Raw genomic sequence first — 14,054 nt, 5'->3', positions numbered from 1 at the left:
AAAAAAAAAAGGATGGCCTTTCCTCATCGTGAACAGATTGATGAACTGAAACTAATAGCTGAAATGCTTGATACCTTTGCAAGGACACGCCCGGAATTTCATCACCAAGTGGGACCGCTACCTGATAGAATCCGTGACGCTATAGGGCCGATAGAATCGGCATTACGGGAGAGTGGTCGGACTATGACTGGTGATATCACGGAGAAGGAACGACCCAAACGCGCTGACGGGTTACCTGAGCTAGTTAACGAGGGAAGGCAAACACCCGGGCAACGTCGTTCTAACGAAGGGAAGAAGGTTGTAATTACCAAACCTTCAAGTGTAACGGCGTATCGCATTCCAAGGGAGAAGGTACCTGGCGGACCTCTTCAAATATCGAAGGAGGTATCAAAGTACATAGCTGCTACGTTGTATAATATCCTTGAAGGCGCGACAAGAATTTCGAAAGCATCCTCATCTCATATATTTATTCGCAAAGATGATGAGATGATTTCCATAGCAAACTGCGCGGCCAGGCTTGCATTTCCCCCCCAGTTGGTTCATCACAGATGCCTAGGCTCTGTGGACGCGGAAGTTTTGGGTAGCGGGATTGCCCTTAATCAGTATACGGTTGATTCATCGCGTGTCACTTCAAGTCTCCTTATTTTTCCTGTATTTACGACAGAAACACCTCGAAAATCAGCTGTAGCAGTCGTTCACATGGAAAACAAATGCCAGGGGACTATGCCCTTTAGTAAGTCAGACGAGGGAGTTATTTTAACAACTTCTCAGTTAATTGGTCAGTTTATGTCAATGTTTCCCCAAATGGACTGGGTTAATAGTTTTTTTGACCCAGTAACTCAACACATATTAGCTCCTTTTGAACCGAAAAAGAGGCTTCCTAAACCAACCAGGAGGGGGTGGAAGGGGAAGGTGAGCGTCACTACAGAGGAACCAGGTGCCGTTGAGTCACAAATAGATGAAAATTACTGGAGGAAGATTGAGGAGTGTGAGCCCCCATTGTTGATAAAACGGGAGTCACTTCCTCGTCTGGGGTCTAACAAGGCATCACCTCAGGGACTTTCTGCGGTCCCCACATTGCGGGAGATCGATGCGTACGTCGAAAACATGCAAAGTTGCTGGAACCGCGGTATCTCAAATTATGTGGGGTTGTCCGAGGAAGAACACTCCAACAATATTGAACTGAAGGTGGTAAGAAGGGAGCTGACACGCATAAAGGCGCTGTACGAAGAAGCTGAAGAACAACTTCGACTGTACCGCCTTGAGGGACAAGATTACGAGTGCGGGTTCCGTTCCATTAAAGGCGAGCTCGATTCATACATAAGGAAGCGGAACAAAACAGATATCAACTAGCTTCTCTAGATGTAGCCTTTTTTCTTTTGCTGTACCTGCAGGCATCTGATGTGCTGGAGGTCGTGTCGTCAGGTTGTATTCCTGGTTCAAGGTTATATATTGCTCTGTGTGAGGCTTACATCACAATATGCAGTGATTCTGTTGGTACATTTTACGTTTACTTGACTGCTATACGACTGTGAGCACATACATGTATGCATATGCGGTGGGGAAAACTACCGGTCGTTGTTAAATGTTTTCGACTTACACCTGTTTTATTTTCGCCCTATGCTCTTTCTCTTTCTTTTGAAGCTGAATCAGGAAGGAGTGTTCCCGACGGCACCCAAAGTCGTAAAGCGCTCGGTTGTGTGCGCGATTTCACTCCCTGGTCGCTTTTCCCCTGACGTTTGGCACCCCAGTTATAGACAACGGTGTCGGCACTGGGACAGTGTAGCTGCCTTAGTTGGTTTCCTGTGAATGCTGGCCAAGGACGTTGATGCAGGTCGGTCTACAACTTCTTCCACGACGGGAGTACCGTACATTCCAACTGACGTCATAGTGAAGAAGGTGGCCCCACTGATTTTCCTTCCGCCTGAACATATTCGAGAGCTTGTACAGTGCTTCGATCACGAAGGAAAAGGAGGACTCTCGGAGGCACAGTGGAGTCGTTTCTGCGAAGAGCATCACAAACGGTTTACCTCCTTAGGACAATATGAGATCGACTTCGAAAGATTTCAATATTACGGCGAGTTCTCCGCTACTGAAGAACCGAGTTCTGCTGCTCGAGTCGTCCAGGGAGTTGTACGTTTCCTAGAAGGGTTTGCCGCTGGTGGGATCGCTGGTGCCGTTAGCAAAACGGTAATTGCACCCGCTGACAAGGTTAAGATAATCTTCCAAGTAGACTCCCAGCGGCGCTTCTCACTTTACAATGCATGTAAGCTGGGTATGGCAACAGTGAGGAAGCACGGTATAGCTGGATTGTGGATAGGTAATGGCGCAACGATGATACGAGTTGTGCCATATGCCGCCGTGACATTTGTAACGTTTGATTACTATCGTGAGGGGTTTCAGTATTTACTGATCGCCGATCGGACAAGTACTTCAAAGAATGAGGGCACAATGGTTATCATACGGTTCCTGAGTGGCTCACTTTCGGGTGCTACGGCAACGGCGTGCACCTACCCTCTGGACCTCATGAGGGCGCGACTTGCTGTTCACAATTTCGACAAGGGGGTGATCCCCAGCTACTGCCGGGCTTACAGGTCACTGGTGGCCGATCACGGCTGGAGGTCGCTATATTCTGGACTAGTTCCTACTGTTATTGGCATTATGCCCTATGCAGGGTGTAGTTTTGCTGTCTTCGAGACTCTGAAGAGCTATATTGTTCGATGGCGTGAGCTTTCGTCCGAGAAGTCCATTTCTGTGCATGAGAGGATTGTGGCTGGTGGTTTTGCTGGACTTGTTGCTCAGTCCGCTACCTACCCTCTGGACATTGTTCGGCGCCGCATGCAAGTGACGCCAGGTCGTTACCGCGGTGTTTTCCATGCACTTCGTGTGATTTACAAGGAGGAAGGCTTCCTTCAGGGTTGGTATAAAGGCCTTTCCATGAACTGGATTAAAGGCCCCATAGCCGTTAGCACTGTTTTTACTGTCAATGATATCGTTAAGCGGCGCATGCGCGAGTACGATGAGGAGGTAGTGAAATACTCCCGTCGGGGAAACTTGGTGTCTCTTCCAGAGGGGCTTGTTTGCGGAATGATGGCCGCGTGTGTGGCCCAAACATGTACAGCTGCACTTCTTCAACTTAAAATCTTGTTTCAAGTGTGTTTGGGCCGTTTATATTCACGTACAACCGGCCGGCACGGTCCCCTGTCGAGTGGTTTGCTCTGCTGGAGAGGTGTTGCAGCCCACGGTGGTGACGTCACAATGATGCGAGTTATTTCGTATGGTGCCCTCACTTACTCACTGTTTGACATATGCCAGACAGCTTCAGAGCGGCTGTTATTTTCTCTAACGCCAACGCCGGCTACAAACTTTGTTGCAGGCGCTGTGGCGACGGCGGCGGCAACGGCTCTGCTGTACCCTATCGCGCATGTGGGCGCCCGAGCAGTGAAACACACGACTCCACGTCACTTTCATTCACATTATTGGCTACTTCACGATATAGCAAAAGCGCAATCTCCGCGATCATTTCGCGAGTGGAGTACCTTTGCGGCTATGGGTGTAGGGCCTGTTGGGGGCGTCGGTTTTGCGACCTACGAATTCCTCAAGGAACACTGTCACTGCACTTCGTTCGGTCAGCGACTTTTTGCTGGCGTGCTCGCCTCTTTCGTCGGTCATGTCACTACCTATTTCATTAATGTCGGAAGGCGACGTGGACAGGTGGAGCAACTCACGTCTTCTGGCGTAGTCGACGCTAAGAGTGTGTGTCTAAAACCTGGATTCTATGCTTCTTTCCGCCGCTGCATGCCACGGAGGTGGCCTGTCAGTGCGACGACGTTCGGGATTTCGCTTGCTGTTAATGATATGTGTCGTGACTTGGTTATCCAGGAGAGGAAGGAGATTTTGCACGACATTTTCTTTACAAGGTAATGCAACAGTTAATGAGGCATGCCATATAGGACTATTTGATCGTAGGTTGCGTGCTTATATGGTTGTCTGTCACGTGTAATAGAGGAACTGAACCCAGAAGAGCTCGTAGTCCCCACTTCTGCACCACATAAGTTCCCCATTCAGGTTTTGCACCGCCGGGTCCCCAAGTCGTCTGGTTTATTGTTGTGCGTTCGGTTGTGCTAAGGTACTAGTTTGTGGTTGATGCACTGCCGTCGGTTGTGGAGGTGCCTGAGCGCGGCGAGAGCCGCTATTGGTGTCGTGTTTTGTAATTGCATGTAGACCACACTGGGCATCAACCGAAGCAGTGGTTGACGACATTTTAACGTCGTGCAGAGCTTCCCGGGCGGTTAATGACGGTGATACTGTACGTGGCGTAAGGGCCCCATTCAGTATGGGAGGATTCCTTTAGTTTCCTCTCAGTGGCGACACCGTCACTGTACATTTACCGCCCCGCATTTGGAAAATACTAAAAGGTTATCGATCATCGGTACTTTTCCTCATTTTGGTATATGCGTGTGTATGGAGGAGGAAGGTACAAGAACGAGAGGTATGGTCCGCAACGATGTTTGACGTTTGCTTTGCATCGGGGGTTGTTGTTAAAGGTTGTGCATATAAGTTAGTCTCCCTGGGTTCCACCCATTCTTTTCCGTTTTGTTTCTCATTGTTGTTCAAGAGGTTATTCAGGTGTGTCACAGAGGCCGCGGAGGCATTACAGGACCCTTCGGTTTCAGGAGCATATTAGGATATAGCAAGGTGGAACCCGCAATCTAACATATAGGATCCGTGGAACTGTTGACTCGGGGCTAGTACTCTTTAAGCAGATGGAGCCTGATGATGGTGTTGCTTCTTGGATGGAGCTACGCGAGGAAGGAAACAAGGCGTTTAAAAGTGAAGCATATGCCAACGCTGTTAAACTCTACTCCGAAGCGATTAAGTTAAATTCCAAGGAGGCAGCACTCTTTTCTAACAGAAGTGCAGCTTACATAAAAATGAAAGAATATCAGAAGGCAGTGCTTGATGCTGAAGCAGCAATCGCCAATGATAAGACATTTGTTAAGGGATACTCGCGTCTGCACAACGCACTTTGTCATCTGGGTAGATTTAGGGAAGCGACGCAAAAACTAAAGGAAGCCCTCGTGGTTCTGGAAGCTTGTGGCGCGTCTCCGGAAGACAAAAAGCAGATACAGGAGCTTCATAGAACTGCCGAAGAAGGCCAAAGGGGGTTTGAAGCTGGTCAGCGTCTGCTAGAGGAACGCAACTTTCTGGCGGCGGAACGTGAGTTAGTGAAGGCGGCCCAACTGTTCCCGGACTGTGCCATTGTCGGCATTATGTTGGGCGAGTCTCAAGCTTCACTGTACCCCGAGAGGGTTATCCGATCGCTGACGGCTCTTTCCAGTGCACACGCTGATGATACCTACTATCTTTATGTTCGGGCACTCGCCAGTTACTATAGTGGGCAAAGCGGGCTGAATAACGCACAGTCGATACTTCGTCACACGATTGAGTTGGATCCCGACAATCGAAAGGCTACTGAGCTCTTGAAGAAGATACGGGCAGTGGAGTCTCAAAAGACCGAGGGTAACGCGGCTTTTAAGGAGAAACGATTCACCGCTGCCGTTAATTGTTACAAGGCTGCAATAGAAGTCGATCCCTCAAACATTCGAATGACAGCCGTTCTACGGGGTAACCAGGCTGCTGCCAAGATGGAGCTAAAAGAATATTCAAGCGCTTTACTTGACTGTGACTTTGCTATCAAAAACGGCGCGGAAAGTGCGAAGTTGTACGCCCGTCGTAGCCGTATCCACGAGGCCCTCGAGAACTATGACGACGCCCTGAGGGATATCCAAAGGGCGGCAGAGATGGACCCTTCGTACAATGGTGAGGCGCAGCAAATGAAGATTAGTGCCAAGAGAGCAAAAAGGAAGGACTATTACAAAATATTGGGTCTGCCGCAGGGAGAGTCGGATGACTCCTCCATTAAACGTGCATACAAGAAGGGTTGTTTGCAGTGGCACCCGGATAAGTGGGCCCACGCGACCGAGGAGGAAAAGGCTCACGCAGAGAAGATGTTCAAGGAAGTAGGTGAGGCGTTTTCCATTCTCTCAGATCCCCAGAAGAAAAGGTTGTATGACTCAGGGCAACTTGATGATGCATCTAGTCCTGGGGGTACGAGTGACTTTCCGGCACGTCAAGCCGACATTTTTCAGATGATGAACATGATGTTTCAGGGCGGCTGTGGCGAAGGCGGGATGCCCTCAGGATTTTCTTTCACGGTTGACCCTCGTTCGCGCCGGCAAAAGCAAACATTTCACTATAGGTGATGACTCGGTGCCGTCTCCTCTTCGGAGGTCAGCTATCCCCTTAATAAGAAAACTATTACCACGCCACTCAAATGTCACGAGTTTATGCATGCACACCCAAACGTACTTATGGGTTCCCGCTATTTCTTCGTTGTCCTATCTCTTCTTGGGGGTTACTGGCTGCAAACGAAACTCCTATGGAAGGCGGGGCGTGTGAAGGAATGTGCAGTGGGTTTGTATTATGGAGCGGGACTTTACTTTGTTGTTTACTCATGAGGTGAGGCTTCGTTTTCCAGTGCGTTGAGTGTTGGAAGGTAGACATTTTAAAGATGTGGTATGTGCTGCAGGCAATGAAAATGGTTCTGAGAAACTCTTAAACACTATTGTGAGCCTCTCCGGGGGCTGATGGAGGGAGGGAGGGAGGAGGGGATTATAATGATTTTGTCATTGATTGTGCTTACCGCCTCTCTGTGTCGCCGAGATAACATGAACCTGAAGCTACTTCTCCCTGCCCTCCGCCGTGTTTTTTTTTGTTTTGTAGGGACGGCCATGAGAAAGCAGATGTTCTTTTACTCTTCATTCGTTGTCTTTTCCCAGTCCCTTGTTTCGTCTGGTGAGCAGCCACCAGCAAAGGAGATCAGAAGGTTCTGTACAAGTATACAACTGTCATTCGCTTTACTAGTTACAGTTTCATATTCCGTCCTTGTTTTTTTCTTGTGTGCACAATGCCGCCTCTCTTTCGCATTTGCCCCTTGTGTCAACAGGGGTTCGGATCGGCTTCCCTGGGTATACACGTACCACAATGCTACCAGAAAGCCCTCAAGCGCTGGAAACTCAACCCCAATGGGCCTATGCCAGTCATGCCAAATATAAGTCCGACGCCTCATAAGGGAACGAAAAGTAGTGCTGGTGGTGTTGCCTGTGGCAATGGCGCAAATGGTGCAAGAACGCTAAACGAGCACGATCCTTTTGCCAACGGATCCGAGCACCCGGAGGGAAATATGAATTTACACCCATGTTCTCGCTGTGGTAGGAAATTCCTGTTTGATCGGATTGCTTATCACGAGAGCGTCTGCAAGGGCAACGTCAAGCGCAAGGTGTTTGATAGCAGCAAGCAGCGGGCGATTGAGGGCCAATACAGTGGCGGCTGTTTCGGTGCGCCTTCCGCAAAGGGGAGGAAGAAGGCAGCGCCCGGTGCTTCTTCACCTGCTCCGGGTGTGCCGCGCACGCGCTGGCGTGAACAACACCGTGAGTTCATTGAGGCAATGCGCGCGGCACGACAGGCGCGTCAGACCAGTGCTGCTATGTGGGGGGAGCCGTGCGCCAAGGAACCCTGTCCAAATAATAGGCAGCCGCGTGCCCCACCCGCGATCGCGAGGCAGCAACGAGGGGCGCAGCAGCGACAGCAGCGAACAGCAAATCCCATGGGAATCACCTTTTCGGGGACGCAGGCAAGCTCTCACAGCGCCTCTTCACGGCCATCGCACGGAAACACATTTGGAAACCGATGTGAGGGCTTTGGTTCCCGTGTGAGTGGTAGAGTAGGTGGTGGTGGCGGGGGTGGCCAGATAAGGATTGCTAATGACAACACAACAAGCCTCGGTATGTTGCAGGCATTTGGCAGGGCGTAGATCCAATAATTATGAAATACTAAGTACAGGTGCCTCCCCATTTTCTTCCCCTTCCCACCACCGTCGCATATGCGTGAGCCACTTTTTGAACGAAGAAGCCCGTGAGCCGCACGATTATCCGCCCTGCGTGAAACGACCTGTGTATGCATACTGTGTAACATACAATTATGTATATGGTCCCGCTTATGAGTGTATACTGATACACAGGGGATTGCAGTGTGAAAACGGCTTCGCATAAAGCATTTTCCATTGTTCAATCTTTCATCAATATTTTTTATCTGCACACACGCGTACACGCCGTTTTCTCTTGTTTACTATTCAGATTGTGGAGAAAATCAACAGCAGTTTAGCGTGTTCTACAAATGTTGTAAACACACAATCTCCAGTGTTAGCGCACTTTACCTCCAACGGTTTCCGCGAAAAGTAAAGTAGGCAACATCAGCAAAATACTTGAATGAAAGCAAAAGGGAAACAAGAGGCCTCAATCGGCCCTCCTCTGATGTTTACTGGTTTCTCCCTCTGTTTGTCTTGACTCTTCGCTTTATCATTTTTATGTACTGTGGATATAGGAGCGACCAATAGAGTAGTGCTTCCCCCCAGTCCTTGTCTTTTTTCCTTCTTACATCCCCTCACTCTGGCTAACATTCACACACACACACACACTCGAATATGCTTGCTCATCCACTTTTGCTTTCCCGAGCTTTTCTTTTAACCGGCATTTGATTTTCATAGCGGGAACATTCGATTATGGCCCTTTACACATATAGTGGTGTGAATGGGAAGCAGAAGTGGTAGTGTTAGCGTACGTTCGGATGCCAATTATTCGTGTGGGGTGCGGCGTGCAGTGGGCGCATGCCACCCCTATGTACCACCCTCTTCCCACTCAATGGCTTAAATTCTTCCTTTTTCATTCACTATTTCCTGTTCACTGCACCTTGTGTGGTCTTCGCAAGAAATAAATAGGTTAATAAGCATAAAAGAAAGTGTCGTGTGGCTGACATGTTACGCAAATCTTCGGTTTCGTTTCTTGCTGCCACCAGAACGGCTCTCTCCGGCGGTAACACTGGACCTACACCGTATCAAGACAAACCGTACCCAGTCCAGCCGCATAACCTTAATGAGTTCCAGCAGCCACCCGACACATGGCGTAAGAGTCCCTTTATGAGCAAACTGATGGACCAAGCGCTCCCCGTTTATGATGATGTTGTAACGGGGTCCGGGCGTCTCTACTGGCAGGAGCCCGCGAAGGTTTGGCACTTGTTCGAGGCGGATGATACTCTTATCCTCGAGGAGCACGACCGAGAGGAGTGGAACGAACGACCCTACGTTGCCGTGAACCACCTATACGAACCTCCAATTGGAAGCGAAGAACGCCCTATTCGTGTAGAGGCTGTGGGCAATCCTGGAGATCAGCAGATCGTGATGTGCTTTGGAAATTGTGCTCCTCATGTGCCACAGTCGACCTACTACATGATGATGAAAGGGTACAGCAAGAACAAGTGCCCAATGTGCCAGCAGTGGTTTTACATTCACAACCGTCCGTGGTTAGTCATGCACCCTGACTGGACAGATGAGCCGGCAGCCGATGAAGGCCCGGCGTACACCTTTGCGGAGATCGAGGCGGAGTTTGACCGAGACTTTCATGAGTTCGCGGTGTACCTGAACGCGGAGTAGATATCGAATAGGCAACATAGGGAATGGGGGGGGGGATGGAGCGGAAGGTGACAATGTGCATTTTTTTTTTCCTCTTCACAGAAGAGCAATTAGCAACTGGGTGTCTAGATGTATGGTAGGGGATAGTCATTTAATTATATGTTTTTGTTCCGTGGCGGTCCTTCGGGCTGTGTTCACTGGTAATAATTGTGGAATCCACCTGGGTTTTTTTCTTGTGAACGCGCGTTATCTACTAGTATCTCTTCGTCTACCGTTTAGTTTTAACAACCATTTTTTCCTTTAACCCTTAGCCTCAACGGCAGCAAGGTCAGCTAGCTGTACATATAATATATATATATATATCTTTTTTTGCTTACGTGCTTTTCCGCTTCCCTCGTCAGCGGAATTTTACTGTGTTTACGTTATTATTCCCTCCCTTGCCTTGCCCTTTCCTTTACCCTGATTTGTGTTCCCTTGATATTTGAAGGCCGCAAGTTGCTCCCTCTGCGCTGAGTTTCGCATTCCTCTTTCAGTAGGGGGTTTGTGAAACGGTCCGGGGCCGTTGTGATCGAGGAGGGATGTCCATTTTCAATGGGAAAACAATTCTTGCCCCAATGGTGCGTGTTGGGACCGTCGGTTTCCGAGTTTTCTGTGCAGCGCAGGGGGCTGACATTGTGTTTTCTGAGGAGGTGGTGGCCTCCAAACTGATTCGCTGCAAGCGGGAGGTCCGTACGTACACTGGCTGCCCCTGTTCCATGGTTGAGTTTGTTTCGTATGAACCATATAAGAATAAGTTCAAGCGAAGCATTGCCTTCGCTACAGTGGCGCGTGGTGGATGCAACTCGCAAGGGGAGGGGGCGCCGGTTGTGCTGCAGTTGGGTGTGGCCGAACCGGCCATTGGTGCGCGTGCAGCGCTGCTATGCGTAGACGACGTGGATGGCATCGACGTAAACATGGGGTGTCCCAAAAAGTTTAGTGTTGACAATGGAATGGGTGCGGCACTCATGCGGGACCCTGCGCGAGCTGCGGCTATACTTGTCGCTGTTGATGAGGCGGTTAACAGCCCCGAGAAAGTCGTGGCCCGTCGCCGACGGGTTCCCATTAGTTTTAAAACCCGGCTTCTTGATACGGCTGATGCTACGGCGCAAATGCTACTATCTGTGATGGAGGGGGTAGGCCCCGATCGTGTTCATGCAATAACTTTGCATGCCCGCACGCCTGATCAACTGCCCGATTCACCCCCACACTATGAGCGAGCTGCGGCAACAATCAGCCAACTCCGTAGTCACAAGTTGTTTTCAAAGGTCTGTTTCGTTCTTAATGGATCTATATCATCTAGGGGTGACGGCAGGCGTAAGGCTGCGCAGTTTGGTTTCGATGCCGCCATGATTGCCCGCCACGCCATGTTGGATATGAGTGTCTTTTCGAAGGTGTCGTCCGAACCACGGGAAGACCCCGGTGACGACCGGGAACCTTGTACGGATTTTATGGCCACTCCAATGGCATGTGCGTCATGGATGGAATTGTATCGAGGTTTGTTGCGGCACCATGTGATCTACCGGACACCGTATGTGTACACGAAATATCACTTGACGAGAAGTGTGCCTAACATTACGGCGTTAAAACACTTGATGATTGCACTTCAGCGGGAAACAAACTGCTATGAGGATGCAGCCAGGATATTTGGTCTGTCTGTGGAGGAGCAGCAGTCTATGCAAGGTGTGTCGGAAGCAGAATTGCTGTCGTCTCTTCCTGTGGAGGAACAGGATCTTAATGAAGCGAAGTTGTTGATTGGTGAAACAACCGGCGTCGATGGGGACAGCCATGTGGAGGGGATTCATCGGCTTTCTAAAAAGCACAAGGGAGAGGCGGAGATGGGTCGGTAAACACCTGTTCTGGTTTAGAGAACGCCAAATCTTCCTTTGTGCTCTTTGTTTGCCACCTCCTGGCAGCGGGGTGGCCCAACGTCGTCGAATGCCATTTCCTTTCGTTGTTTGTTTTGAACTGAACTATTAGCCTGTCTGCCTGTGACGTTGCCGCCACGCATCATATCTGCCATTTTATTGACACTAAGAAGGGGGAAATGTGCTTATGTAACTTCTAATGGGTTCGAAACGCTTCTGCCGCTTCTCGGTAGGCAGTGTTGTTGCAATTTTGACCGCAACCCTCACTCAGTCACCACCATGCTAGTAGATTGATATGTGCACCGCCCCACGGACCTGTTTTGTTGTGTCGTGGTGGTGACCGCATCTTGTTGCCAATTCCTGCGGGTCACCCGGTCTGGTTTCACGCTGGAAGGGCTGTGAGGTGGTTGCTGCTTGTGGAATACCTTGCCTTTAACGTACTAAAAGGTGATTTCCACATGTGTTACTGGTGCTTGAAACGCACGGAAATCACGCCGCCTTTTTCAATGTTGCAAGTTGGCGGGTAAGTGGTGGATGCACCCCCGTCTGTCCACTCAATAACATACTGTTGTCGAGCTCCCTTTAGTTGGTCGTTATGTTGTTTTTTAAAATACCGTCGTTGTGGATTATTTACTTCAGGATATACTGAGGATAGGTGGTATTTTGGTCACTTCGTGCATGCCATTACCATCTTACCGATAAAGGAATGAGCTTACCTTTACATGAACTGTATTCTTTATTTCTAACGCTGAGGAGCTAGTAACGAAACCGAGTTGTGGCTAACTTCCCACTACCGTTTGCCACAACGTTTAATCAGCTGCTACAAAGTTTGGGGGGAGGGAGGAATCTAACCCTTTTTTGTATTGTTTTCTTTAGTCGCTTTGTTGTTGCATGCCCTGCGCGTACGTGAATGTGTGTTTTTACGCCTTGATGAGACTTCTAAGTGGACACTAGCTGTTTCTACGGATAGGACTCTGAGTGCTGTTCCCCACTGTTTGCCTGTTTTTTTCCCATTTTTTTTTACTATTCATTTTAACTTTCCAAGGTCTCGGGTCATCATCTCAGTACCCTGTTTCTTATGAGCGGGATGCAGGCACCCTTCCAGGGGGGAGTCTCGAATATCTTCTCTACACCAACCGCACCTTTCTCAGCTCGGCAGCTGTTCCACATAGCAGGACGTCCCGCGGAAAGCACTGTGAGTGGTGGGGGCTCCTTTACGCAGGAAGACCGACTAATGTTGCAGCTGCTGTACCAGCAGCAACAGGCGTTCCAAATTCAGTTGCAGTCGATGGCGCTATCACTACAGCAACTTTACATGGCCATTTCTGCGCTTCCTCATCTAAATGCTTCAACTACGAAGCATGATTCCGAGGACGCCAGTCAGAGCGCTCCGGTACACACCGCACTCTCTGCTTCTGTAGGGGCACCCCTGACAGCTGTAGACGCCCCCGTCACCTCTAGCAGTGTGCGTGGTAGGGCGGGTGAGCACAGGGAGGATGCCGTGGTTACGGAGCGCCAACCTTCCACTGCACAACATCAGGGGGAAGTATCGCGCTCCTGCACACCGCCACCGGGGGATTCTGATGTGTCTCGGCAGAGCATGATGAATCGCTCCTCGGAGTCCGCAGCTCCGTGGGATCCTTCCGCTGGCTCTCGCCACAGTAGTGCCACCCGCGGCGTGCGTGGAGAAAACCCTCTATTGTCGTCGCTGCGCGGTAAGCTACCGACACCAAACCGTTCGGCTATCACCTCCACTTCTGTTGCTACGGGACACTCGGCGAGTATGAATGTTAGTGTTAATCAAGATGATCCCAAACCAACGGCGCGGCCCACCGCGCGCAGCTCGACTTCGTCTGCCTCCCGTCTTGATTATGGTGCGCGTCATGTGACGTCTTCATTGTTTAGCTCTGCTCCTTCAGAGGAAAAACATCATCACCAGAGGGCGCGCAAGCGTATCGTACCAAGCAGCCGTAAAGCGGACGCTTCACACGTCACCAGACGAGAAGAAGAATTTATACCGCCGCACACTGGTACTTCAGGTTCTGGTCCCGTTGTTGGGAGCTCCGTGACTGGAGGAGTCAGTTGTGGCGAGGAATTACAGTCGGTGAAAGGTTGGAACTCTTCTCGTGGTTGGAATCAACCAGACAAGGATGAATTCGGTGAGACCAGCGCTTCCGTCACAGGTTACGACTCACAAAGTGACGGCTATGGTAGCTATGAAACTAGACAATATTTGAAGACTGTCGGCCTCATATAATAAACAGGTATTACATCCTGAAGCCACATAACGGAGTTAAACCAGATAGAGCAAAAAAAAGAGTTTCGTTACAAGTTTGGGAAGAGGGAGTGACCAAATGCTTCTTGCTATCGATAGATGCACTCGACAATTGCTGCAGTAGAGTTATCAACCCTCTGGTTTTTGGGATGTATCAATGTGTTTGTAATCCCAGGCGGTACACTTTAGTGCGTGGTCGCCGGTCCTGATTTGCCCCGCTACATATTTTACCTATGTTTGTACTCTAGGTATTTGGAGGTAACTAGCGGTCGCACCGTTGTGTTAGCATTTTTCATTGGTTGTTTTCCTTCCTCCTGCGCTTCTGTGCACTGCATATTCTCCCCGG

General features: G+C 49.8%; 7 protein-coding genes across 7 annotated transcripts; all 7 read left to right on the top strand.

The window, feature by feature from the left end:
- Positions 1-12: 12 nt before the first annotated feature.
- TEOVI_000297100 (uncharacterized protein) lies at positions 13-1,353 on the top strand (the record flags this gene model as incomplete). Its single annotated transcript, XM_067225962.1, has 1 exon — positions 13-1,353. The coding sequence occupies one exon, from the start codon at positions 13-15 to the stop codon at positions 1,351-1,353; it is 1,341 nt and encodes a 446-aa protein (XP_067082063.1).
- Positions 1,354-1,809: 456 nt separating this feature from the next.
- Positions 1,810-3,924, top strand: TEOVI_000297000 (mitochondrial carrier protein; the record flags this gene model as incomplete). The annotated part of the gene is made up of 1 exon (XM_067225961.1): positions 1,810-3,924. The coding sequence occupies one exon, from the start codon at positions 1,810-1,812 to the stop codon at positions 3,922-3,924; it is 2,115 nt and encodes a 704-aa protein (XP_067082062.1).
- Positions 3,925-4,766: 842 nt separating this feature from the next.
- TEOVI_000296900 (TPR-repeat-containing chaperone protein DNAJ, putative) lies at positions 4,767-6,266 on the top strand (the record flags this gene model as incomplete). Its single annotated transcript, XM_067225960.1, has 1 exon — positions 4,767-6,266. One exon carries the CDS (start codon positions 4,767-4,769, stop codon positions 6,264-6,266), a length of 1,500 nt encoding a protein of 499 aa, XP_067082061.1.
- A 704-nt stretch (positions 6,267-6,970) lies between these two features.
- On the top strand, positions 6,971-7,876 carry TEOVI_000296800 (zinc-finger of a C2HC-type, putative; the record flags this gene model as incomplete). The annotated part of the gene is made up of 1 exon (XM_067225959.1): positions 6,971-7,876. The coding sequence occupies one exon, from the start codon at positions 6,971-6,973 to the stop codon at positions 7,874-7,876; it is 906 nt and encodes a 301-aa protein (XP_067082060.1).
- Positions 7,877-8,875: 999 nt separating this feature from the next.
- On the top strand, positions 8,876-9,550 carry TEOVI_000296700 (uncharacterized protein; the record flags this gene model as incomplete). The annotated part of the gene is made up of 1 exon (XM_067225958.1): positions 8,876-9,550. The coding sequence occupies one exon, from the start codon at positions 8,876-8,878 to the stop codon at positions 9,548-9,550; it is 675 nt and encodes a 224-aa protein (XP_067082059.1).
- Positions 9,551-10,107: 557 nt separating this feature from the next.
- TEOVI_000296600 (tRNA-dihydrouridine synthase 2, putative) lies at positions 10,108-11,415 on the top strand (the record flags this gene model as incomplete). The annotated part of the gene is made up of 1 exon (XM_067225957.1): positions 10,108-11,415. The coding sequence occupies one exon, from the start codon at positions 10,108-10,110 to the stop codon at positions 11,413-11,415; it is 1,308 nt and encodes a 435-aa protein (XP_067082058.1).
- Positions 11,416-12,511: 1,096 nt separating this feature from the next.
- On the top strand, positions 12,512-13,690 carry TEOVI_000296500 (uncharacterized protein; the record flags this gene model as incomplete). Its single annotated transcript, XM_067225956.1, has 1 exon — positions 12,512-13,690. One exon carries the CDS (start codon positions 12,512-12,514, stop codon positions 13,688-13,690), a length of 1,179 nt encoding a protein of 392 aa, XP_067082057.1.
- Between the last annotated feature and the right edge of the window lie 364 nt (positions 13,691-14,054).

The sequence above is a fragment of the Trypanosoma equiperdum genome, assembly GCF_001457755.1.
Source record: "Trypanosoma equiperdum strain OVI genome assembly, contig: ctg_637, whole genome shotgun sequence".
Classification (NCBI taxonomy): domain Eukaryota; phylum Euglenozoa; class Kinetoplastea; order Trypanosomatida; family Trypanosomatidae; genus Trypanosoma; species Trypanosoma equiperdum.
This window is presented reverse-complemented; position numbering and strand designations above follow the sequence as displayed.